Genomic DNA, 26490 nt, shown 5'->3' with positions numbered 1-26490 from the left:
AAGCATTATCACCGATGTTATTTTAACATACTGCAGTGATTTGTTATAACTTTAGTATGTCGATTTGTATTTATGTACTCTATATATTGTAAAAGGTGTCTGTTGAGCCCAGTTAACATTCTTACAGACCTAAGTTATCACAGGCATGGGAGAGCTATGGAAACATATCTGGCATTGTTATTAGAGTTGTACATTTTTGTTCATTTTTATTTTTTATATACTCCCCTTCCCAACCAGAAGTTACTTTCCTTTTGCCCAGCAGATAAGCAAAAACACAAAACTGTGCATAACATATTTCAGATATTTTTCATCTGTCAGTTTTATAAATAGAAAATATACTTTTAGTTGTTTTTTCCCAGGGAGTCTTCTTTTTACTTGAGCCTTACACCATTAAAGAAAAAAAAATGTTCCAATCCTCCTGGTTAGTAGTATCACAGTCGAAGCTGCTGTAAAATACCCAGTGAACACACACCTGTGGACCCAAAACAGTTCCTCTTAGTATTAATGAGCAATCTTTGTGTGCCTGGAGGACAAATAAAATTGAGTTATTACTCCCATTCCATTTTTTAATTAACTTTTTTTTTTTTTGGAAAGCTGTGCTTTCGTATATCAGACTGTGAAGAAGAGAATCCATTATCATTCAGACACACACCGTCTCTCTCTGTCACTCTCTCGCATATACACGTGCACATACACTTATAGTTTACACCACTTAGGTATCAAGTGCTGGGGCTGAATCACACCCATGAGTGCACAGATGGTTTACAAAGGAGAGGGCCAGTGGACGCCACAGACTGAATCAATCGATAAACTCCCTGCAGGCAGAAACAAATTCGCTCCCTGCTTTCTCCTCTTTTAATACCGAGGCTTTTCTGGCTGTTCAAGCTACTCAAAATCACCATTCATCACCCACGACTACCATTAGAACAGGCTCAGAAAATTACTACTCTGCTTTCTTCCTTCCACAAACTCATCCTTGCCTTTCTGTCTTCAATCTATACCCTGTTTTTCTTCATTGTGCGCTGTTTATGGTCTGTACTCTGTCCCAGTTTTTGCTGTCTCTTCCAGCCTTTCAGAGTAACACACTACACTGTGTGGGATGTAAACACTCATTTTCTTCCTAATTTCATCACATCCCCTCCTAATGGTTTTCTTGTCCCTGCTCTCTCTCCTCTCTCTCTTTTCGTTGCACTTACACTCTTGTGTTCACTTCCAGGACTGATTTCTCCCAAGCAAAATGTACATCAGCACTTCAGTGGACCATTGATTACCATTTCTGTGTGAAAAGATCAGTATGTTATGATCACAGAGGGTGTGAGTGCCACAGTTTGACCCGTGGCCCATTTCCAAAACCTGAGTGAGCTTTCGATTGCCAAGAATATGCAATATATTCAAGCTGTGTGCTGGCAAATGGCGCCCAGACATCATGCCAGTGCATTATCACCTGCCGTACCCACTGCTGCCAGGGTGTCCTTGAGTGAAGCGTCTCCTCGACCTCCAGCTGTCACACTGTGGCTGACCCTGTGGTCTGATCAGTCCAAAGGCTAAGATCCTTTAGGTATTACACAGCCAGGTTCACCAGCTATAGAGCCACTCAGACTTCAGTCAAATGTAAACTATATGAGACAAACAAAACGAATCATTAATCTTCTGAAATTATTACTCTGATGAGTCAGATGAGATAATTAGATCCAGAGAAGATAAATCACCCAGAATGTTGATGACCTGAGAACAACACAATGTGACTGATTGCCCCTCAACATTCCCATGAAATAGCTACTAAAACGGGAGAAAAATCAGTAAATCTAAAAGGTTTGTTTTCCTCTCCTTACACAAAGCTAGGTAAAGATTAGACTGAGAGAGAAGTGTGCATATATAATTCATACACGCGTTTTGGAAGGGATTGATTAGGAAATTTTAATTAAGCAATATCACACAAGATGGAGTGCTGTTCTACTAAATATGTGCACGGCTGTGAGTCAGTCGTAGTGCTGAAGATAATCACAGCCGCACTGATGTTCAGTAGAACAGCACGACCTTGATTGTGATATTGCTTTTATACAACAGTTCTACCAACAACATCACTTATCAACAGTACTAACACTACTATTTTTTTTGTCTCCACCAACACAAATAGTTCCCTCAACAGCACTCCCTCAGAGTGCTGTTATACTATACTGTATATCAGCACTCATGAAACGTCTCTTAGCCAATGAGAATGCAGTACCAGAACTAAATGTTGCATGAACACATTTATGTTGTTACAGCAACCAGCTAAACGAAATTACAAACCGCATATTAAATCTATTGATTCGGCAGGATCAATAGATTTACAGTTTTACTTGGAGTGCATTAGGGACACTTGCTCTGAAGACGTGAATCTAGTCGAAAGCTATTGTTAAATCAACAGTCACAAAGGAGGACATGTGGATTAAGTGAAGCAGATAATTTAGAGAAGTTTTAAGCTTTGAGAAAATCGAGATATGGATTGTGTAAGAGGGCTGCAGCTCATCATTACGATGATGACCTCCATATTTTGTAAATTCAGTGTATATGATGTATGAGCTGATATGTGAGGAAGCAATAAAAATTCATCATGTGTGTGCTTCCAGGACTACACAGCAGCATATTAAACTTGAAAGTAACCATATTTTACACTCATGTCTGCTTTCCGATATATGACATTTTTATGTGAGCAGAAAGTAAATTAATTGCACATCCATTCGTAATGGCAACCTGTCCATAGGCACATTAATAAGTAAGGAACTGTAATATTAATGGTGTGCGAGTACTCCGCTGTGTAGATTACAGATCACAGACAAATGTTTTACAACATTACTAATGGTATAAAATGAGACAAATTGTTGTCATGTAATGATTTTACATCCCCTGCCTCACTGCTATGGTGTGCACCTCCATAACGACGTATTGACAAGTCATTCACCACTCCACCAAGTACTGAGTGTGTGTTGCGTGTGGACACATTTCATGAAGCCATTCTCTAACCACTGAACACACTGCAGTATATTTATGATAATAAATTTACTAAGTTTCATCCCCACTTGTGTAAAGGTTTGGGCAGGATAGGCTCTGCTGATTGCAATGACAGCATTTTATCCGGAGAACTAATCAACCACAGCACAAGCCTTGGAATTTTTTATCTCCGCTGTTCACCATCGCTGAGTGAGCACTTGACTTGTGAAATCCTCCCTCTCTCACTTAAGCCCTCTCTCTCAGTGCAAGTGGCATGAATCGATGACCAGGCTGGGGAAGCAGAATGTGGTGAGCATTCAGGCTTGATAATAGCCTGGCTGAGTGTGCCTGCAGCTGGAAGGGCTGCCACAGCCAATTCAATATGTTGACTCCGGTCTTAATCCCTCTGTCATTTGCAGGCATCTACTTCGGTTCAGTTCAGTACTTCATTGTCCCACCAGGGGAAATGCAACTTGCAGCAGCACACAGATAAACAGTGACAGTACATTGTGAAAGTAAAACATCTTTTGAGTTATCATTGGCTAATTTCTTGTTATCATTATATAAAGTCTTATTCTGTTTGAGCCGTCAGGGTTGCAAGGACATACAGGGGTGAGGCCAAAAACTCAAGTTTGAGCTGCTGGGCTCTGTATATTCACCTGTAAAGGGTGGATATAAAGTCCATAGAGTAATGGAAACCAGATGTGTGAGACTAAAGGCTATAAGCTCTATGATGTTCTGTCTGAGTGGAGGATTCTGGAAAGACGGCCACTGAGGTGTACTCTGTCTTTGTCTTATATCCTCCTTGTTGTGTACAACAATATAAATACATTCATCTTCTATCATCAACCAACTGTGTATTTGCTTGTTTATACATACTTGTAATACACATATAACTTAATCTCAGTGAGACTCCCTGGTAAAATAAAGGTAAAACAAAATAAATAACTAGAAGAGTGCACTCAGTAGAGTGTAATAAAACAATAGATCAATAAAAGATGGGTTTGTATAGAGTAGTGCACACACAACAATGCAGCAATAAAATCTATAAAAACATTGATTTAGTACAAGATTGGATATGATAAAGTGCTCTGGAGCTAAGTGTGAACAAAAAGGGCGTTAGTGTAAGGTAACCATTACCTTCTGTGCACGTTAAGCATGCGTATTGCACGAGGGAAAATTGACATCTATTTCACGTTGCCCTGGAATGCTTGTCCCTCTGACCTGAGGGGAGAAGATCCAATGCCTCAAAGAGAGGACGGTCTGGGCTCCTCGAATCAATTCTGCCTTTAAGACCTTTCAGTGAAAGATTTCTGCTTTGTGCTGATGATCTGTCTTTATTTTGGACATTCAGGTTTCCATTCCAGGATCCTGGTGAAAAGGTTAAAACTGACACGATGAAAGATCTACAAAATAGCACCATTCATTTATGGTCATATTCAAAGGCATTAAACCACTGTAGGAAATATAGTCTTTGATGGCCTTTCTTACAGATTGTTGCAGTGTTCAGATTAAAGTTGAGTTTCTTGACAATTATTGTTTAACGATGTAGTTGGGCTGGAATGGCACTCAGACATTAGAGGCAGTTGAGAGTCATGTTTAGTGACATAACTTGACAGTGAACCATGAGAAAATGACATTGACAGTGATATTTACTGTACAAAAAAAAAAAAAAAAAAAAAAAAAATCACTGAAAGCTTTTATTCCTTTGTTTTCTTTTCATTTCTAGTTGGTGATACACTGTTTTGATAGCAAATACAGTACCGTGTGTACTGAAGCTTTAAAGAATAAGTACAAAAAAAGATATTTTCCAATTACCCCAGGTGCAATCTGTCCATCCAGTTTCTGCACATCCACAGTATAACTGGGATGGACTAGTCTTTGTTTGTGGGGCTCAAACCATGAAAAATTTAACCATTCAAAAATGTACCCCTTGTAAGTACAAATTATATAGATACAGTTTGCTGGTGTCCTTTTACACATAACTGTGCACAACAGAACAGTTGGCCACCAAGGGCTGTGAACTATGCTGAGTGTCTGTGTCATTGAGTTTTTCTTACATGTAAATTTTTTACTTTTTGAGCTCCACAAAACAATATCCATCGTTGGAACGAGTTGGAAGACAGGCAAGATTGCAGGAGACTGAAAAAAAAAAAAAACGCTCTGAACATCTCTCTTTGTATATTGGTTGAACTGTTCCTTTAATAGATCCACTGAGGCACACATAGTTTTCCTCGCTATGCAAATGAGACCCAGTGCACTGGCATTGTCTCTGTATCTCGTTCAGTGCACACTGTTTGCTGCATATGCATTCCTTTCAGATTGTTGATGACTGCACCAAAATGCACCATGTGATAGTTTAGGGAGTAGTGTGTGTGAAAAAAACAACTAAAAATGAGTCTGTTTTTCTTAGTTAGGTGTAATTGAACCTCTGCACTGCTGGCCAGGGCATCAAGCTTCCATCATCCTCATCCTCGCCGAAGGCATTACTGTGACCTGCACCATATTTAATGATGCTTGATCGACTGTAAGAGCATGTAATGCCCAGAAACTTTGATTTCCTCTCATTAAGGTAACGATCCGGGGAAATGGAAAGAAAGCTGCTTAGAACTGATGTGTCATGGAGTATTCGTAGCTGAATAAAAAAAGTAATATAACCTCATTTCACTGGCACAGTGCCATGTGCATCTACGCTGGCTCATAATAACTCTGCGTCTAATACAAACAGACATAATTGCCTTGATGGAGAATGAGAACCTCACATTAATTTTCCCTACAGTTCTCCATTAACAGGCCTCTGTGGCTTTGTCTAATGGTATTATTCTGTGGTTTTCAGGCTTTTTTCAATTACAGGTCCGGGATGACTTTTTTTTTTCTCCCATCTATTGTCATTATGTAACAAAATGTAAATGGAACCTTAAAGACTTTGTTGGTTACTTTACTTGTTTTCCAATTTTGTCTGTCCTTGTTTCTGCAGTGTTGTGCTTGTTGAGCATATTCCAGAGGATGTCTCCTTTTTAGACAATGGTACATCCCATCTCCCACTCTCTGTGGGGCTCCACAACTTACTGGACCGTGCCACCCGAGCTGTGGAGATAGTCTCCCCACTGTGGCTCCTCAACTCCTCCGATTATGAATCAAGTTTCCAGCCTGCTGCCAGGCAGGTAAGACCACAACAAACCAGCAGGAACAAGGTTCTACATGAGTTTAAAATATGACATGTTTTAAAATAATTTCTGTGTCTCTTTGATTTTTTTAAAATCTTATTCTTCTTTGACTAATTCTCCACCATTTAGACATAATAATGAAATAATAATGAAAAAAAAAAAAGATATTGTCCCAACTACAACCTGAGCTTGAGCTATTCATATAGTTTCTATGTGATTTAGTAAAGTTTCCAATCTGTTGTGACCTTCCATAACCCCCAGCACCCCAATACATTCAAAAAGGTGACAAGTTTCACTGGGAACTACTTCCTGCCAAAAAATACCAGCAAACTGTATGTACACATGCCCAATGAGGATAAATTAGATACTGGAAACAGACTGGAAGAGTCAAACCACACAGAACCTACCTAGATGGATAGATTGCAGGAATAAGTAGGAAAACATCTTTTCTTTTCTGTATTGTGGGTGAACTGTGCCTTTAAGTGTGCAAGAGGAGCTGTTTCAGTGCTGAAGTGATTCATATTACTCATAACTATTAGCTATTTGATCTCATCATCTTATCTCAGCTTTTCTTGCTGCTTTCAAATTCTGTCCAAAATTACAGCTGGAGTGAATTTCAACAACCAAATTAAGTAGTAGAGTCAAAGCTGAATTTTACTTGTATTTAAGTTTTCCTCTTCATTCTTCCATAGCAGCACAAATGAGCTCTTAGTTTCTGTGATCATCACTCAGACAGCCGCCTTCATTAAAAAACACAAAGGCAGAAACTCATGAGGAGCGAAGACATTAAGACTCCAGTTTGCCAGTTTGCTGTTGGGCGACCAGAGCTCTGTGAGCTGGGAAATTAATGCAAAATAATAATAAATAAGGAAAATACTGCACTTTTTGAACCCCAGTGCAATTGTTGTGAAGCCTTGGATTATACTGCATGAACTGTAATGAAAGTCTGCAGTCATTTTAATTAGCTTGGAATAGTTTTATGGTAATTTTTTGCCATTTTGGGACCTTCTCAGTACTTTTGGTGACAGCTGAAGTAGCAAATTCACTTTTTGTAATATTGATTGACACACTCCACTGTGTTTTGACAGGCATGATCCTGAGTAGATCAATGACAGTTTTTTTATTATTATTATATTTGGGCCCAACTGGTCAAATCCATGATGTACCAACAGCATGCTGTCAACTGGAACAGTGACAGTCATCTCGAAAATCAATAACCTCCTTTATGTCATTTACTTATTGGTAAAACACCACTCTAGACTATTTTCAGGCTTTTTTAAGAGCTGAACTGAATGGATGTTTTAGACATTTGGCCAGGGAGGTTTGCCACACACACACACACACACACAAAGGTTCCTTTTAAAAAAAATGGGATGTGTCAGGTGTAATAAAAAGCTGAGGCTATTGATTGGGGAGTAATAGCTGCCTTAGAGGCCTCAGGGCAGAGGACAGCTAATGGCTCCAGCCTGCAGCAATCTCCAGCCAAAAAATGAAACCTCACTGGGATGGAAACTGGACCACAAAGTTTACTTTAACAACAAAGTTATGAGTGTGTGGGGATCTGGGTGGAGAGGCTCTATGGGCTTGGCATGCGTTTTCTTAATAATATGAAAGTCATGAACATTAGCTTACTTAAGAATTAGTAAAGAGCTTCTTTACTTGCGGGGAAATTTCGAGAACCCTTTCTGCAGAACTTGGCTGTCATTTTCTAACCTCATTCTACATCGTGATACCATAATTCTGGTACATTCAAATGCACAACATCATCCTAAAGTTTATGAGGAAATAAAGGCAACCCTGGTCAACATTGCCTCAAATCATAGAAAATTGAAGATTTTCCAGTTAGTGCTTGCTGTAATTACCTGCAATATGTGTGTTCAAAATGAAGAGCTTCCCCTGTGTATCATTCTGCTGTACTTTTTCTGCAGGCGAACAGTCAGCTCACTTAAATTGGCCAAAAGACAAACTGTGGTGGTAGTGGTGTGGTTGCTTGTTATCTGCATACACTATGAGCTTGTTGAAGGCAATAACATTAACAATTTCTCTGGACTCCCATTCAGGCTCTCTTGACTCATTTCTTCTGCTCTGGCCTGATAGGCAAACACACCACCAATCACACCAAGTAAAAAGTCATCTGACGGCTAAATTCCCTTTTCCGTGCAGCTTAGCAGCCTTGCATGGTGCAACACAGGCAACAAGTGATATTTTCATCAAATCTTTGTAGTTTACAAAAACAATGGTCATTCTATAAAAGCTCAATATGTTTTGAAACAACAAAGTTTAATTTCCAGTGTCAACAGTGCTCCCTTTGGCAAGTCTGGTGTAACATGATATACTCATTGGACAGAATATTATCCACATATCAAGTTGCAGTTCATGTTGCAAAATCCACACCAAATCAAAATCAAATCAAAGCTTAAAACTTCATCTCTCACTCATCTTATTCTCTTTATCTACATTTGCTGCACTGTGCACTGTGGTGTAGGTTTAATAAGGGAAATTAATTAGCGACAATGGCTCTTAACACGATTCATTCTATCAGTGAGAAAGTGTCCCTTAAGAATTTTTGTATATTCAAAGGAGCTGGCACAAAATGTTTATCGCCATACTTAGATGCTGATTTGATATGTATTGTGATTCTACAAATATTGTAATATAACTAGAAAAACCATACATTCTCTGAATGCCCTAAGTGTCTAGTTTGTGGTTGTAAAGTTTCAAAAAGGTCACAATGAGTCATTATATACAGTGGTGTCAAGTTTCAAAAAAATTGGCTCACTACAATAAAATGGCTCCTATGGGGGCTAACAGTCTCAGCTTTCCAGTCAAATCCAATTAATGCAACTCCAAGACTTTTACAACAGGTCACAAGAGCACATTTGGACTGCATGGTTTGCGGCCCAAACTGCATGGGATTAGCAGAAGGTGGGCATGTCTGCAAAGCGGCTAGCCGTGGCTGCTAAGACACCCATTTTCATTCAGACATCTGGAGGTCAGAGGTCAAGGGACCTCACTGAAAATGCCAGTTTTTCCCTCGACCAAAATTTTGCCTAACATTGGAGCGATATTTAGTCACCTTTCCGCCTTTCCTGGTATGACATACTCAGTATCAGTGGATTCCTTAAGTCATCTAGGTCCTATGATACCAATACATTTGATGATTGGAAAAATGATTTGAAAATAATAGAAAAGAAAGAATCTGGATACCTAAGTTAATTGATTCTTTTCCCATCCCTAATATTCAGTGCACTTTTAGGCTGACATGGAATAACCTCTGGAAACTGGAAAATAGTATTTAACTGAGGGGTATGAGGTATGTTTTTTTCTCCCTCAACATGAAACTCCAAATAGTGGAATAGGTTACTGATCCTAATAGGAACGAGTCTTCTGTACTACCACTACTCTGCCTCACCAATAATCTGCAACATTTTCCTATAAATAAAATTCCTGTTTTGATGCCCTCTCTCACTGATGTAATACAATAGCAATTCAGCTTATGCCCATTTCATGAAAGACTAATGATGGGTAGGTCTTTTATTATGTATAATTATTTATTATGTTATTATTAACTCTTTTATTCAACTGGTTATGTCATTCTCAAAGTATTAAAAGGAGCCAGTATGTTTTGGCCATATGCATTCATTGGAGCTCTCGAGACTGATGATGGGTAGGTCTTTTATTACTTATTGTTATGTATTATTTTATTATTAATGCTTTTATTCAACTGGCTATGTCATTCTCAAAGTATTAAAAGGAGCCAACATGTTTTGGCCATATGCATTCATTGGAGCTCTTAAGACTGATGGTGGGTAGGTCTTTTATTACTTATTATTATTTATTATTATTAATGCTTTTATTCGACTGGCTATATCATTCTCAAAGTATTAAAAGGAGCCAACATGTTGTGCCCATATGCATTCACTGAAGATAAACAGAAGTTGTTTTTTTTTCCTACATGTTCAAATAAAATAAGAACTCTGTAGTAAGCATGGGCAATGATATTGTGTCTGAACAGAGCAAACTATCACCTACAGAAATTCAAACGTTTTCAGACAAAAATCCAATAGAAAAATAACATTGCAGCGCTGGACACACTGATGAGTCGTGCAGTGAAAAACAACACAGCAATAAATGCTTAGCACCAAAAATATTGCCTCTCGCATCTCGCATGGATAAACTCTCAAAGGCGTATTTGTGATTTTCCTGTGACAGCAGTGGTTTGAGGAGCTGCTCTCATGTGTCTCTCCCAGGGCAGGGCTCTCCTGTCCAGGCTGCAGGGGCTGAAGGATAAAAAAATCCAGCTGAAGATCTCCAGTGGGATATTCGACTCGCCCGAGCTCAAAGCACTTGCCAGACACGGTCAGCCCCCACTCTCACCTCGTCATATTGTGTGGATTCAGACATGCTGCAGCTTAGTTATCAGCTTAAGTATCTCAGTTAGGTTTTGTCTCTTTATTATGCAATCAAACAGGAAAATATATTTGAGTGCAAAACTATTGATGCAATCAATACATGTTTTATTGCAAGTAACATAAATTTGTGATTGCATGATAAAGACACAAAAAAGACTCCACAGTAGTTTTGTCCATCTTGATTTCTGCCCATCTCTATCTGTCTTTCCATTTCCCTTTCTTGTTTATCTTGTCCCCGTCTGCTTTTCGCTCTCTCTTTATCATTCTCCTTGCCTGTCTGCCATTGATCTCTCTCTCTCTGCTCTTCTCTTTGTGCTGCTGACAATCGCTCTTCATCTTTTCTTTCATCTCTCTCTTTATGTGTCACTCTCTTGCTCCACGACTCCCTCTCCAGGTGCTGAGATCCACTACGTGAACATGACAGCGCTGACCAAGGGCAACCTCCACTCCTCCTTCTGGGTGGTTGACAGGAAGCACCTCTACATTGGCAGTGCCAGCATGGACTGGAGGTCCCTGGCCACGGTACGCCATCAAATGCAAACACACACACACACACACATGCTCACACACACGCACAGGCTTGCAGTGCTCGCACACATTTCCTCTTTTTATTTGTTAAAGTTGCAATAATCAAAATCGTTGAGGGCTGATTTAAGTGACAACTGACAAAAAACGTCAAATAAACATTTAATTTGATGGTTGGGTCTACATGGTTGATTGATGATGATGATGATGATGATGATGATGATTAGATTCACCTGTCGCAGTCACTTATTCTGTTCTCTGCAGATCTGTACAATTGAAATGATGATTAGATTTATATTAAATCTTGGGAGCATATTATATTTCATTGTGTCAACTTTTTTTTTCATAAATTGATCAACTGCATGCTTAGTCCTCATTTTTACACAGTTGAGTCTAAACACTCCTTATGTCTGTAATTTCAGTTATTGCAGCTTAAATTTATTAATTTATGTATGAGTTGCCAAAATAGCGCATGTATCAAATTACTGTCAAACTCAGAGGATGATCTAGTATTTCCAAAGCTCTAAAACACCATTAGTTTGTCAGTTTGAAGCCAAAAGTGCTGATTTATAATTGTATCATGAAGACTATAATTAAAAAGGTTGGGTTAGAATCCCATTTATCTGCATCTGTATTTGTAGAAGCTTGGGTTTGCAAATCATAATGTAATCTCCAAAGTGTTCAGTCGATGTACGCTGTCATGTCCTTGGTTGCAATTTGTGTCGTTTCTGTTTTCTTCTTTTGTTGTCTCTTGGTGTTTTTGCTTGTTTTCTCTGTGTGTCCCGCATGGGTTCCTGTAGTCCTGCCTTCTTTCACCCCTACGCACTCCCCAGAATAAATGCAAGGCGGACTGTCCTGCATTTGTCTCGTTTGCCCTGCCCATGTGGTACCTTTTCATTTGCCCTCTCCCAGCCAATCAGCTCCCTGCCTGCTCCCCTGTCTGCTCACCTGTTGCTTCTTGTCTCATTAGTTCAGTTGCATTCAAGTCCTGTCATGCCAGTTTGGTTTTTGTTCTCGTAATATTCAACCCTGCTTGCCTGCTGTTTCCAGCACTTAACTCCACCTGCCCTGCCTGCACATGACAGTATACACACACACAAACCTGACAAACCTCCACACACAGCATGGTGCCTATCCAAACACATTTCCACAGACAGGATGAGATTTTTCCTTTATGCTCATTAGACTTAGCAGTCAGGCGGCCGACTGATGTCCTCATCCGTAAAAAGTCATAGAGGGGCGGAGGGCACAGGACCACGGGGCAAGCAAGGTGCAGTGGCTTCCAAAAATAGAAAGTGGCCATTCTTTCATCTCCTTCTTCAAAGCTGAGAATCTTGGATGGTTCATTATGTTGCAGCCCATTCGTTAGTCAGCCCTATCTATCTTTAGACACCCAAAAGCCTTCATTTTGGGAGCTGAGCTGCCTGGAGCAACAAGGGCTCAAGTAGAGATTCTTCACTGCCCCAAACCAGAACTTATTTACATATTAATTTCATGTCTAAATAATTTCTTAAAGAATTCATACATTTCTAGCTTGCATTTCTTTGTGTTTTTGGTGTTTTTGGTTAAAGGTGCATTACACAAAATTATTGAGACTCTTTAGACTCAACTATAAAAAATGTGGTATAAACACAAAATGTGATGGTTGAGTCTACATGGTTAACATGCAGACTGACAGAGATGAGTAGCTAATTTAACACACCTGCTCTGCACTACAGCTGATAAATCAGTGCAGGCACCATCTTGTAACTTACACTGATGAAGGCCGGATGGCCGAAAGTGCTCTGTTGTGCAAATGCTTGAAAAAGCCTGAATAAAAGATTTCACTAGCTGATGGACATACCTGTGTGCGACCCACAACTTTTTTCTTTTCTGAGCCTACATGGTTCTCATCACCAGCCTGTCTCACTGTTACATTAAATGCTTATTTCATGTTTTTTGTCAGCTGAGTCTAAGCAGTCCATACTTCAGTCTACTTTTTTTACATTGTGAACCTTAATTACTGGCCAAATGTAGCCTAACACATGATATCATACTGAAATAATTCCAGCACAGCTATGGTGGACCTGGTTTTAGCTATTTAAAACATCAGTACACACCTCGGATTTTAAATGGAAGAGTAAGCGGTTCTCATCATTTTGCATTCAATGCATTTGGAGTTTGGGGCATGGCTCTTGATTTTTTTTTTTTTTTTTTTTTTTTGTCTGAGCTGGAAAACCTCATTCTCATTCTTATTCTATTGCTATCACTCTTTCCACCTACATATATAACCCACATATGTTACAACTGTCATCAGGTGAAGCAGTATTATATGTATTTTCTGAATGTCAAATAAAATCTATCACTGAGCACAGCAAGATCAGGTACATTATCAGGGGGCGGTGGAGCATTTTGGGAAACGCAGGAATGTAGAAAATAAATAATCATAAAATACCTCATGGAATTCACTGAATCTCACGTAGATGATATGTAACAGTGTGAGTATCTGAGTATGGATTTTATCTTTATATTAGTATCTTTTCCAAAGTCATCCTAAAGAAGAAATGCTCAATAAGACTTCTCTCCATAGACCGAAGTGTACTATGTGTGCATATGAAACAGCACATCTCAAATTAGACCTTAGTAGCTGGGATTTAAGATCTGGAACACTTTGCCCATGTAAACAGCTAGTGGAGAGAGCCAGTAGGGGAGAAAAGGGTTTCGATACAAGCTGAGACAGTGTGAAGTTGAGGAGTGTCTCTTTGAAATGAAAATTAAAGATAGAGCAAGGAGCAAAAAACTATGATGATGTGTGTTGGTTCCCCAGAGGAAGGAGCTGGGTGTGTTGGTGTTGGACTGCAGCTGTCTGGCGTTGGACCTGCACAGGGTCTTCAGCCTCTACTGGGGGCTCCAATATAAAGACTTCATCCCCTCCTTTTGGTCCAAGCGCCTCTTTGCCCTCTTCAACAGAGAAGCACCTCTGAACCTGACACTCAACGGCACCAGAGCTCTGGCCTACGTCTCTGTAAGTGGAAGCAGTGTGTGTCTGTGTCAGTGATTGGCCTTGCAACTAAATCATAGTTTAGGATATAATGCTCTCTGAAAATAATGTATATACCTGTTACCTGTTATTGTTGGTGTGTTATAGATGATATTGAAATAACTGGGTAGACCAAAAAAAGGCTAATATGGCTTTTTAAATGCAGTTATGCTTCTACAATTGTCCTAAAGTGATGCTTAAGACAATGGACACTTGCCGATTAAGACATGCTTAAGAAATCCTTATATTTATATTTTCTTACATTTCTTTAAGTCATAAGAAGATGTTTAGGCGGTGGTTTCCATGATTTCATGCATTTTTAGGTGAAACCCGAGGTTGAGGTGGGACATAACAAGAGGGCAGGTTGGACCATAACAAACACGGAAAGTAGCTCAGTGCTTTGTGCTTAATTTTGATCTCTCACAGATTTCAGCTTTTTCAAAATGTAAAATACAAAGCCATGGAGTCTTAGAGAAAAGAAACTGGTGAACACTGAAAGCACCTCTGTATCACAATGCCACATGTGTCACTTTCAGAGTTATGAGGTGGCAGATGTTGTATGATAGCAGTGGTGGATGGAGGATCTATAAATAAAAAAAGAAAAGAAAAAAAAAAACCTGTGGCAGTATCATTCACTGCATTTTTTATGTGTGCCTACTGATGCACCACTAAACAAAGGCTGTTTTCCAAGAGGTATAAAATGTTTTTTATTTTGGTGCAAAAGCACAATATATATATTTTTTTTATTATTATTGATTTATTTATTTATTTATTTTGGCATTTTGCTTTATTTTGAGAGTGGCAGTAGAGAGAAACAGGAAAGACGGGGGAGAAAGAGAGAGGAAGACATGCAGCAGAGGGCTCTAACAGCTACTGGGGAACCAATGGTTTTGGATTTCACTATTAAAAATGTGTAGATCATAATATCAAAAATTAGTCAACAAAGTCATTTTTTCCATATCGACTCTTTTGCACAGTTTCATAGGTTCAGTTGTAGAGCCCCACAAAACCTATTTCTATTTCATATGGGCCAAATTAGTCAAAGTTTCATTAAATATTGTATACAATGGCCCTATGACTTATGAGTATTTAGTTTTTGCATATAGCAAACTGTATGAAGTTAAACTTATCATCAGTCACAGTTTGAATCACCTAACTTGTAATGGGATAAGAAAATTAATGAACAAAAGTATCACTGTAATCTGAGGCTTCAGAGTTCATCCTGACTTTTTAAGCAGCCTTTCCGGTGGACCAAATATCTTGTTGGTGGTTTTTCATTAACAGTGACATGAAGGATGTGACTGTGCACGACACATTCTCAAGTTTGGCAGCCATTTCCAGTGGAGGTGACAGCGAGGTGAGACAGTCAGTTTTTCATGTGGAGTGTGTCTGCAGGACAGTGTGTCTGTCATCCACTTCCTGGAGAAGAGTGATGTCACTCTGCCCGCTGCAGGGAACAGTTGTTCCAGCAGGGTTTGAAATTGACAGTGTCCTCCACTCCAGAAGATGAATGCACACACACACACATGCACACACATAAGCACACACACTCCTACCCATAGTTACATTGGGTACAAATGATGTGTGTGCCTATCTAGTTGGTCAGTGGACACTGAAAGGCTTCTCTCACAGGAATATACACTCACATATTTGGAAAAATCTAATTCCCAACACAGTGGGTTTAGAAAAAGCTTGCTCACTAATAATCATGCCAGTGTTGCCTTACTTTTAGAGGGGGAAATGGAAACACTGAAAAGAAAGAACTCCAGCATCAGAGGAGTGACAGATTCCTGGGAGACTGAGAGCGAGACAGAGAGAGAGAGAGCAAAGTACTTTGTCAGAATACTAATGCTTACATTTGCTTTTCAGTCATGGCTGAAGTTATGAAATCATTTTGTAGCTGGTCTTGAGGTTTTTGGTTGTTGGTTTATTTTTTTTATTTATTTATTTATTTTTTTTGCCAGAGTCAGAGATGATGAAAACATGATGATCATAATGGCAACAATGGTCACTCATCACTTATGATTTTATGGGCTGTACCTGTCCTTCTAACCTCCTTAATTCAGAGGGGTCAGAGTGCCTGGTCACCTCCAGCATCACATCGTGCCCTATTGATCAGAAATTAGATCTTTTCTATAGGAAAGCCATCCTAATTGTTATTGGTGTTTCATGTTTTGTGTTGACAGAGCTCCCCGAATGTGTTCATCCCTAAAGATCGGAGCAATGACCTGGAAGCAATCTCCAGGGTGATCCAGGAGGCCCACCACTTCATATACATCTCCATCACTGACTACCTGCCCCTCCTCAACAGCAAAGACCCCAGGTGAGACCCTGCTTTAGTGCACATGTACATGCTGTTACACAGCTTGATCTGATTCAGGTGATTAAACTCTACATACTTATAGTAAATAGCACCCACAGTACAGTCATTTCCACAGTATGCTTTTATGGCAGTTAGTGTGATAAAAATTCAACATATTGCATTATGTTACTGAAGAATGCCAATATACATACTCAGTGAGCCCTGTCTCCTAAAAATTATGTTCCCATACAACTAAACTGCATTCTCAATTATGTTTCGAGGTAAATATACATATATATATATATATATATATATATATATATATATATATATATATATATATATATATATATATATATATATATATATATATATATATAAAATTAATAAAAAATTTTTTTATTGAATATTAGGTTTGTTTCTGACGTGTCATAAATATATTTCTAATCAACATATGTTGTATATCATGTCAGGAGGCATTTTAGCCATTTTCATTAACTTTAACCACCAAAACCTCTTTGTTAAGGTTAGGGAAAGGTTAGATTTAGGCATGAAAACTTGGTTAAGGTTGGGGGAAAATGTAATCTAATTACAAAATACACTCAAAACATAATTGAGAATGCAGTTTAGTTGCATGAGAACATAATTTTTAGGAGACAGGGCTCATTGAGTGTGTATATTGGTATTTTTCAGTGTATTGTATTTTCATACTGTCACAGTGCAAACACTACATACTCAAAAGTTGGTTAGTTGGTTTGAATGAGTGTGTAGTATGCTTTTGGGATACATCTTCTATGTATGCATATGTGTCCATTTGGATATGTGTCTAGGTTTCTGTAAGTGTGTGTGTGATTTGTGTCTTTGCCAAGGTACTGGTCTCATATTGATGGCATTATCCGCGAGGCTCTGATCCTCAGGAAGGTGCGGGTGCGTCTGCTGATAAGTTGCCGGGAACAGACTCACCCGCTCACCTTCAACTTCGTCTGGTCACTCAGGAGCCTGTGTATGGAGCAGGCCAACTGCTCGCTGGAGGCTGTGAGTGCCATGCATGTTTTCTTCACAGCCTGCAGGTTGACTTTATCACTGCTTACTCTGCAGCCTTGTATAATCTCTCCACATCTGTGTATGTGTCTGTGAATGCATGTGTGCAGAAGTTCTTCACCCCCAGAGAGCGAAGGGATGGCAGCCTGCAGGGGGTCAACCACAACAGGTTTATGGTGACAGAGAACGCCATTTATTTAGGTGAGCTCATTGGCTAGACTGTTTAGGGCCTTCACCTGTATCCTTCTATCACCTCATATCCTTAATCCAAATTAAATTTTTACTGAGGCATAAAAATGCATTTGTCAGAAACTCTTTTCTATTTGTAATTTTAGTCCTTTACTTTTCATCACTCAGCACTTGCCACCCTTATAGATAAATGGCTTCAGTATTCATCTATAAGTAATCTTAAAAGGAACTTGCACACTTTGACAGCATTCCTGATTGATAATAATGGCAAGCCTGCAAGCAGTGCCCATTGATTTCAGTGATATACGAGGCTTGCCACCAACTAACGCAAATCCAAATGTTCATATTGATGATTTAGAACTTTGTTTTTGAAATACAGTGTGAAAAAGTGAAACCACATGGCATGCTGTCTGTAAATGCTGTTCATTATTATAGCAAGACCAAAATTACCATCTGATATTTGTTCATCAACAATATATCCATATATCAATATTGCCATATATGATGAATATTCAAAAAAGACAGTAAATATTGTAGTTAAAAGTACTTGATATTGTTTAAAAACAGAAGTATCATTAAATAGCTTGTCCAGTAGATCCACTGTTTACAATACTTAGCAGTGAGTTAGCAGAGCAACATATCACAGCTGAGCAGATGGTGCTGTGGAGTGTGTCAATCCATTAATTTTGCTTTTAAACTGTAAAATATCAAGATTTCTTTATTACAACTGTTTGATTGCCAAGTTTGAGGATTTCTTGCTTCAGATACTGTATGTGTTTTTGTGTATAACACAATATCAGGCAATATTGTCACTGGATGTTTTAAATTTCCAAATACCTTAGAAAACCTTAGATTAGCAACAGGGCAAATTGGGCAAAAGCCCCATGGTCTCAAAGCACCTGGTGCCCTGGAGGCTTCACAGTTACATGTTGATTAATTAAATCAAATGAATCAGTTTTGTCTGGAATGTGCCGGCCAAGTACAAGTTTAACTGAGAGGGACACAAACAAATGGAAGTCCATTTCCCCATAAAAAAGAAACCCATTGAGAGGCAATATTATAGGGCTTTTACCAGGGGTGTAATGATATCCTCATTTTGCAGTTTGGCTTGACACTTGATACTCCATTCACAATGCAACATTGTCACAAAGCACTGAATGTGTTTTGCCCTGAGGGATGATGTTTTGGTGTTTTTGTCTTGTTTGTTATCCTGTTTAAAGAGCATCTTGGACCTAAAACTGTGGTGCCTGGTGACATTTTTCTTTACCTCGTCTGTGTCCTGACAGGTAACCTCAACTGGGTGGGAAATGAGTTTACCTTCAACGCCGGCGCAGGTCTGGTGATCAGCCAGGCAGAGGGCATAAAGGAGAGGAACTCTACAATAGTGGAGCAGCTACGAGCTGCGTTTGAGAGGGACTGGTTTTCACGTTACACCCGCTCCCTGCAGACCAATAAGATCCCTGTGTGCAACAAGCACCAGATGAACAGGCTGGTGCCAATCAAAACCAGCCACTTAGACAGCGGGCTGGTGCATGGTCCTGCACCAATGAGGAACACTCCCAAAGACAATGGACACTTGCCAATTAAGACAAATCACCATGACAACAGACCAGAACTCGGCAAAATTAGTCAACAAGACGCAGCCAAAGGACTGAAGCCAATTATAGGCGGTCACCAAGAGAGAGGACAGGTCAAAATGAGTCACCTTGACAGTGGACATGTGCAAATCAAAATCAATAACCATGACAACCAAATGGAACCACTGGCATCCAGCCAATCAGCAGAGAGCAGCGGCAGCAGAGAAATCCCCAATGGGTCCCTGTGACCGCAAAGCATTATGGTTCTAACCTCCCTTTCACTGAATGATGTTTGGAGAATTTCTTTCTTCCAGCAACTTACAACAGACTTACACTGGGTCTTTGTAGCATTTTATTATTGTCCTTTTGTAACACACAAAGGAATTTGAAGATTCAAGTAATATCTGTTCCAGATAATAGCTAGAAGGAGGACACACACGGAACAACTCAGGTTGGACAGTAAATCCTCCGTTGAGGTTTGGCACTTTTAAGGGATTCTTAAAGGACTGAACCAAAACTTTGGGACTGCTGAGACTGAAAATTAGGACTGGGTCGATTGTAAATCTTCAGATAAGATGAAGGAGGAAACACTTACAATCTTACAAACTTACAACCTTTGCTGCTTATTTACTCTCTCTGTCTCTCTTTTGAGATTCCTCAAGTAGAGGAAATAGATGGAATGTTATCGATTGCCTGAACTTCGAATGCCATTTCAACGATTTGTGGCAGTTTTATTTATGACCCTTTAAACGGTATGAATCGATCAAAGCGACTCTAAGCATCTTTGAAAAAGTTCTGGCAGTTACCATGCAATTTTACAAACAAGCTGTGGTTTCTTCAAGCCTCCTTACTAAGATTGGTTGTTGGTAATTGGGCCTTATGTAAATAGTTTTGTGCATTTTCTGCAGTATTCTGGGTACGTTACTATTCATTGAAAGAATATAATCACTTAATCACTGCAATCTTAATAACCTGCATTTGTTGCCAACACGTTCCAGTGAAACCTTAAGCCTTGGACTAAACCTCTGAGTGATACAGCCTGTTTTACTGACAGCAGTTAAACCTGATCAAATAAAATTAATGCGAGAAAAGTAAAAAACAAACTGCATTATACCGTGACTTAATTTGGCCCTGACTGTGCCACTGGACAATGTGTTTCAGTGCCATGTTGAAATATTCAACATTTTTGTTTATTTAAAACGTAATTTTACCAATACAAATTACTTAAGGATTCTCAAACTTTTCAGGACAGGACTCAAAATAGGTGCGATACTCTTCAGTGATGGAAGATGGGCTATTGATCTGAGAGGACCCCTCTAGATAATTAGTTGATTGATCAATAGGATATCTATGGCTTACTTGTGAAAGCAGCGTTTGTGACTTATTGAACAAATATTGAGAGAGCAGTAAAAGTAAGAGGCCAGAGGGTCTGCTGTGGGCCAGATCAATACAATGAAATTTTAACACAGCTTGACACCATCTGCATTTCACCTCAAGGACATGGCGGCCTGTAGCATCATGTGTGTAGCCTGTTGCTGAGTGTGTTATCCATAACATGCAGCAGGTAAATCTAAAAATGTGATTATTGGTGAACAGCGGCTGAATTTAGATCAATTTACTTTTAACAGTTATGAAGACCTTTTCACACTCTTTGCTGTGATTTTTTTTTTCTTCAACACTTGGGTTTTTTTTATGGGGAAGCAATGTTTTAATTTAACATTCAAGGCAACTGATGAAGGAAATGGGAAATCCTTCTCTATGGAGCTGCACAGTGATGTCTTTATCAGTGGAATGCAAGCTGTTTTGGAAATAAAATGTCCCAGTGGTCTTAGAGGGTGCTTTGATATGAAACCAAAGGCAGCGTATTCAGTGTTTTGTCTAAATTAATATGACAGGATGGACAATTTAATAAGTGAACATTGCCAGGAAACGGAAAGTGTAACAGTCTTCAGCTGGGTGGATAACAGATGGGCAACAAATATGGCAAAAGAATGTACCAATATTTCTTGTTTCACTGCTATAGACATGCAACCATTCAGAGCTTTTTTGTGTGATACCAGTCTATTTGTGCCTGTTTTGTATGGTGCAACAGATCAACAGTGACTCACTGGACAGACTTGGATTTACCGCATGATGAATGATAACAAGTTGCCTATGAGCACAGACATGACATATGTAGCCAAACTACTGATATCAGTTGTAGATTGAATGTTTGAGCCCCAGATAGCCGTACGCAACGAGATGGATGACCAGTGTCCTCTAGAGAATATCACCAGGAGCAACCTATTTCTCGATTCTTTGCCAAACTAAGACATGTTCATTCATTTTTTTAACCAAGGTCCATGTTAGATCTGCAAAGACATAAAGGAAAGCAGCATGGGAAAGGATGTAATATTTCTACCTTGTTTGATTTGAACTGAAATTATACTGATTACAGCTTCAGCTAGAGATAGGACAAATACAGATAAATAAAAAAGCAAATCCCTAGCAATAAAGATGTGTTCAAGTAAAAGAAAGTAATGTTAAAAATAATAATTATGTTATTCTAATTACAAGAAAACAGACCCCGCCACTGAAAGTGTGCCCTATCTTTACATGCTGTCTGTGTGTATGTACTGTATGTTGGAAACAGCCATTCATTCCCTCATAAACTGCCTTGTAAAATGCTGTAAAAGGCCATCTAACAGTCATATAAAACAATCACCGTGGCAAACAACAGAAATTTGCCCTGGTTCCATACAGAGTGATAACTTGAAAAGAATTATCTCAAGAATGCATAATCGATATTTTTTGGTTGAAAAGCACAAAGTCACCCATTGTTTCATCACTGGTGCTGCAGAGGAGCTGGAGCTGGATTGTTTGACAGCTCGTCTTAAATCAGAACCGCTGCTGTAACGGGCTGCTATGTTGTTTGATTGCCATCTGGAGGTTAAGAGTGTCACCTACAGCTTTCAAATAGGCTGGAAAAGTCTTACAGCCTCTGTGAATAACCCCACCTGGGTTTACAGTCCATTCCTCTTCTTCTTTTTTTTTTTTTTTTTTTTTTTGTTTTTTGACTCACTTGAAATGGTAAATGTGTAAAAATTATGACTGCTTTCCAATTAGCAGGGACCAGTTGTTGCTGTTTTTTTTTTTTTTTTTTTTTTTTTTTTAAGTCAAGTCTAATCTACAACATGGAAATCACAAACTCCAGGCATAAAATTCTCACCCCCGCATGACCTTTAAAGGTCCTACTGAACAACTGGATCATTTATTATTGTACCTTTATTCCCCAGTGGAGCCCACCTGACTCCCACTGCACTGAGGCTAAAGAAAGCAGGGAAGTTTTTACTTAATTGCTGACCGAGGTCTGTGCAAGATACCGTTTCTCCTGAGAGAGAAGCCCATGTGGAGAGTAGATGTGCTTGAGTGAAGTAGCTTATCAAGTAATACAGAGTGAAGCTCGATTACTGATTCTGAATTCTGATGCACTTTGTTGAAGCTTTTTAATGCTACCTATATTTTGTTGACGTTTTTCGGCATGACTGCTGCTTGCATGCCCTTGCCTTCATGAACTGTACACAGATAAGAGCCTTCTGATGATAATATTAGAATATGATATATATTTCAATCCAAAAAGGGTGTATATTTATTGAATATCCTTGTTAATGCACACTGAATACTGAATTATATGATCGGTACATTTTTACTCTTAATAAAAAATCTGTACTCATAATCTTTGGTATTCATAATCTTTGGTTCATTTTGATGTGCTCGTGTGTGTGCGTGGGGGTGGGTGGGTGAATAAGTGTGTGTTTGGGTATGAGTGACTTGGCTTTCCTTTTCACATAAGCTGTTAATTAAAGCAAGGTGGCTTACCCTACCAATTAATCCCGTGCATTACTGCAGCTGTCAATCAGGCCCTGCGTGGCAGAGTATTAGCCTAACTGGACCTCTGACTGAGCCTGCAGAGAGCCTGTCAGGCCCTCACATGAGCAGCTTGTGCACAGTCACACACACACACACACACACACACACACACACACAATGCATGCATCGGAGGATCAGTGATGCAATGCAAAGATTTAAAGGTGAAAGATTGAAAAAATTCTATAGATATATTTTTGTGTGTTCTATTTTTTTATTATGTATGCAAATTGGTTTCTTATATTCTTTATATTTAGCTACTTTATTTTACTTTGTTGTTTATTGTGTTTATTTTTCTAAAGCTATGTATTTCTCTCTACTAATGATGACAGTTAAATTTTGTATACTGTACTACTGTTTCTGTGCCATGTCTGGATAACCTAATCTATCTATCTATCTATCTATCTATCTATCTATCTATCTATCTATCTATTTCACACACAGACATGTGACAAATTTAAGGAACAGCCAATATAAAGTGTCTTAGTAAGGTATTAGTCCACCATGCTGCCAAAACAGCCTCAGTGATCCTTGGCACAGATTCTCCTCATCTCTGGAACTCTACTGAAGGGAGGGAACTCCGCCCTTCCAAAAGATGTTCCCTTATGTGTTCACTTTGGTTGAGATCTGGTGAGTGTGAAGGCCATAGTGTGTGGTTTACATCATTTTCATCGTGGTCATCCAGGAAGAGAGCACTCCCATCAGGATAGAAATGTTTCACAATAGGATAAAGATGAGCACTCAGAACTTAGTACTGATTTGCAGTGTGGCTTCCCTCCAAGGGAACAAGAGGAAAATGCCTCCCACAGTGAAACAGAGCCTTAGGACCCTCTCGCTATATGGGTCTATGCACCACTCAGGCCTGTAGTGCTCTATCAGTGGACGCCACACATGCACGCACCCACTTGTGAATACAGCGAGATACAACTCATCTGACCACATCACTTTTCCCACATCTCTGTAGACTACTAGGTCCACCTGTGGTTTCTGCACCACTCAATTGTCTAATGTGGGTTCATGCCAGACCCATGTTCAAGGGGCTTTAGGGGGCTGTGCCCGCCCTGAACGAAAAGCGATGAAAAGATTTTTTTTTTTTTTTTTTTGACACAAAACGTTTGTAGTACTGTCTCTTTTCATGAAATCTCTCTCTCTCTCTCTCTCTCTCTCTCTCTCTCTTTAAGTTAAATCTCCATCACATTAAATCTCTGTGATGACTCCCGGGCTATTCTGCATCTTATTGGCTTACCTGATATTACTTTAACCAATCGAACTTCTCTTGCCTAAAACCTGACCAATCCCAACCAAGGAACGGGCCGATCATGTTCGCGTACCGCGCAAGGGAGGGGAATGAGCGAGGGACAGAGATTTAATGTTAGTCTGTTAAAAAAAAAACTTGATCGGAGTGAATTAATTACAAATATGGATGCCAAACAAATTTTAAATTATTTTAGCATGAACAATACCGGCTGCTTAGCTGTGAGTGAGCCCTAAAGAGGCAGGGAGCGTGACCTGACCTGCTAGCTTCCAGGCGGAAGGTAGGCTACATTTATCTACTTTGCTACAGGGTGCACTGACTGGGAGCTTGGCTAGCTAAGGTGTTTTGGTCCGTCTGCTCTCTCTCTCTTACACAAGAGGGTGTGCTTGACTGTTATTATTGTCATGACAGTGATGCAGCCTGGAACGAGGCGCTTGCGCCTTGGGCTTATCATGTTTTCTAGACATCATGATTCCCCAAAATTGAATACCACACATAGCAACACAAAACTGCTTTGCTAGCTAAGTCATGTTATAACTAGAATATCCACTGGATTTTTTTTTTTCCATTGACTGACAGTTATACTTCTGCCGACTTCTCAGTCATTTTTAATCTAATAGGTGCCCTGACAATGACTCAGCAGCACAGCTGATATTTATCTACAAAGAACTTATATAAACCGTTATATTTAAACATAGGCTACTGCTTTCAAGTGTTGGCGCCAAAACACTCAAAAACTCACCGGCAGATGTTTTATTTCAGCTGCGGGTGTGTCACAAAAGTAAGCAGTAACATTAAGGCTGTACAGAGTTGTATAATTTCAACCCTACATTTTGGGGCTTTTTCTAATCACCTTTTCAGGTTATCAATTTATCTCTGAAATAAAGACGACAGTTTTCACAGATGTGTTGATTTATTGAATGTTCATTTCAATGTACAGATGCAAACAAATTGACAAATTAATTAAATAAATGGCCTAGGCAACTCATAAAGAATAAACAAATTAATAACGATTAATAGGCTAATTAATAACTGATAACATTAACACATTAATAACAAGAACAAAGTTATAGCCGCACATCTCAGTGGAATATCTTACAGGTACTGTCCGTGGTGCTGAATCTGCCTCATCAGGTACTGTCCTTGGAAAATGTTACAGGTGCTGTCCGTGGTGCTGAATCTGCCTCAGCAGATACTGTCCGTGGAAAATCTTATAGGTGCTGTCCATGGTGCTGAATCAACTTCAGCAGATACTGTCCATAGTGCTGAATCTGCCTCCGCCGGTACTGTCCGTGGTGCTGAATCTTCTGAGGTGTTTCATTGTCTTTATTATAGAAATTAAAGCTCCATAAAATTCATGGAGGATCTTGTTTAGCTCTTCTTTACTTACGGTTGTGAAATCAGCTGTTTGCCAGGTGTTGTCAGGTAGTCTTGTAGGCATTTGATGGCCCAAGACGACTGGCTGTACTGGCTTCATTTCCTGACCTCTCCAGCTGATCCAGCTTGTCACTCCTCACTCTTGCATATCTCGGCTTTAACTGTTCTGTCTTGTCTTCCTCGTTCAGCCATTCATCCAAACTTAGGTCGGCAAATAAATCAAAATTGACAGTAAAACGGTTCATTATGCAGGCTAACAAAGTTGACAGTGGTTTTTGATGCAGGTTTCGTGAAACGTTTCGTGTTGCCATAGAAACCACACAGACTCGGGCAAGGCAGAGTAATATAGGCAGAGTAATATTTTAAGTGATGAGGTATTTTTCATTTCAGCAGGGCGAGCCGTGCTATCATGCTCATTTGAGCACATTCTAAACGTCTGATTGACCAATCAGATTGCTTGGTCGGATCTACGTGTTGTATAGTAGATATTTCTTATGCACGTGCTATGCAATTTGAGTTCTGCTGCGTTAATTGAGCCTTGGCCAAGCCAAGGACCCCACCGCACGTTACTGTCTGTCTGTCTGTCTGCCTGTCTGTCTATCTATCTATCTATCTATCTGTACAGACAGACAGGCAGACAGAGAGACACAGAGACACAGAGACGGAGAGACACATGCAGACAGACAGACAGATAGATAGATAGATAGATAGATAGATTTATGTCAGAAACACAGAGGTAGGTGTGGT

At 39.4% G+C, this 26490-nt stretch overlaps 1 protein-coding gene across 1 annotated transcript in view; it reads left to right on the top strand.

The window, feature by feature from the left end:
- The window catches only part of LOC115372707 (inactive phospholipase D5), an 83725-nt gene extending 63937 nt beyond the window's left edge, over positions 1 to 19788 (top strand). Inside the window, exons 3-10 of the mRNA XM_030070801.1 lie at positions 5951 to 6137; positions 10391 to 10499; positions 10947 to 11074; positions 13884 to 14081; positions 16283 to 16419; positions 17268 to 17433; positions 17550 to 17640; positions 18915 to 19788. Coding sequence (XP_029926661.1) covers positions 5951 to 6137; positions 10391 to 10499; positions 10947 to 11074; positions 13884 to 14081; positions 16283 to 16419; positions 17268 to 17433; positions 17550 to 17640; positions 18915 to 19453 — 1555 coding nt within the window. The 3' untranslated portion in view covers positions 19454 to 19788. The remainder of the gene's footprint in view (positions 1 to 5950; positions 6138 to 10390; positions 10500 to 10946; positions 11075 to 13883; positions 14082 to 16282; positions 16420 to 17267; positions 17434 to 17549; positions 17641 to 18914) is intronic.
- Positions 19789 to 26490: the final 6702 nt, after the last annotated feature.

Source organism: Myripristis murdjan, chromosome 15 (genome assembly GCF_902150065.1).
Source record: "Myripristis murdjan chromosome 15, fMyrMur1.1, whole genome shotgun sequence".
NCBI lineage: Eukaryota > Metazoa > Chordata > Actinopteri > Holocentriformes > Holocentridae > Myripristis > Myripristis murdjan.
Note: the sequence above shows the minus strand (reverse complement) of the source record. Positions and strands in the feature narration are given on the sequence as shown.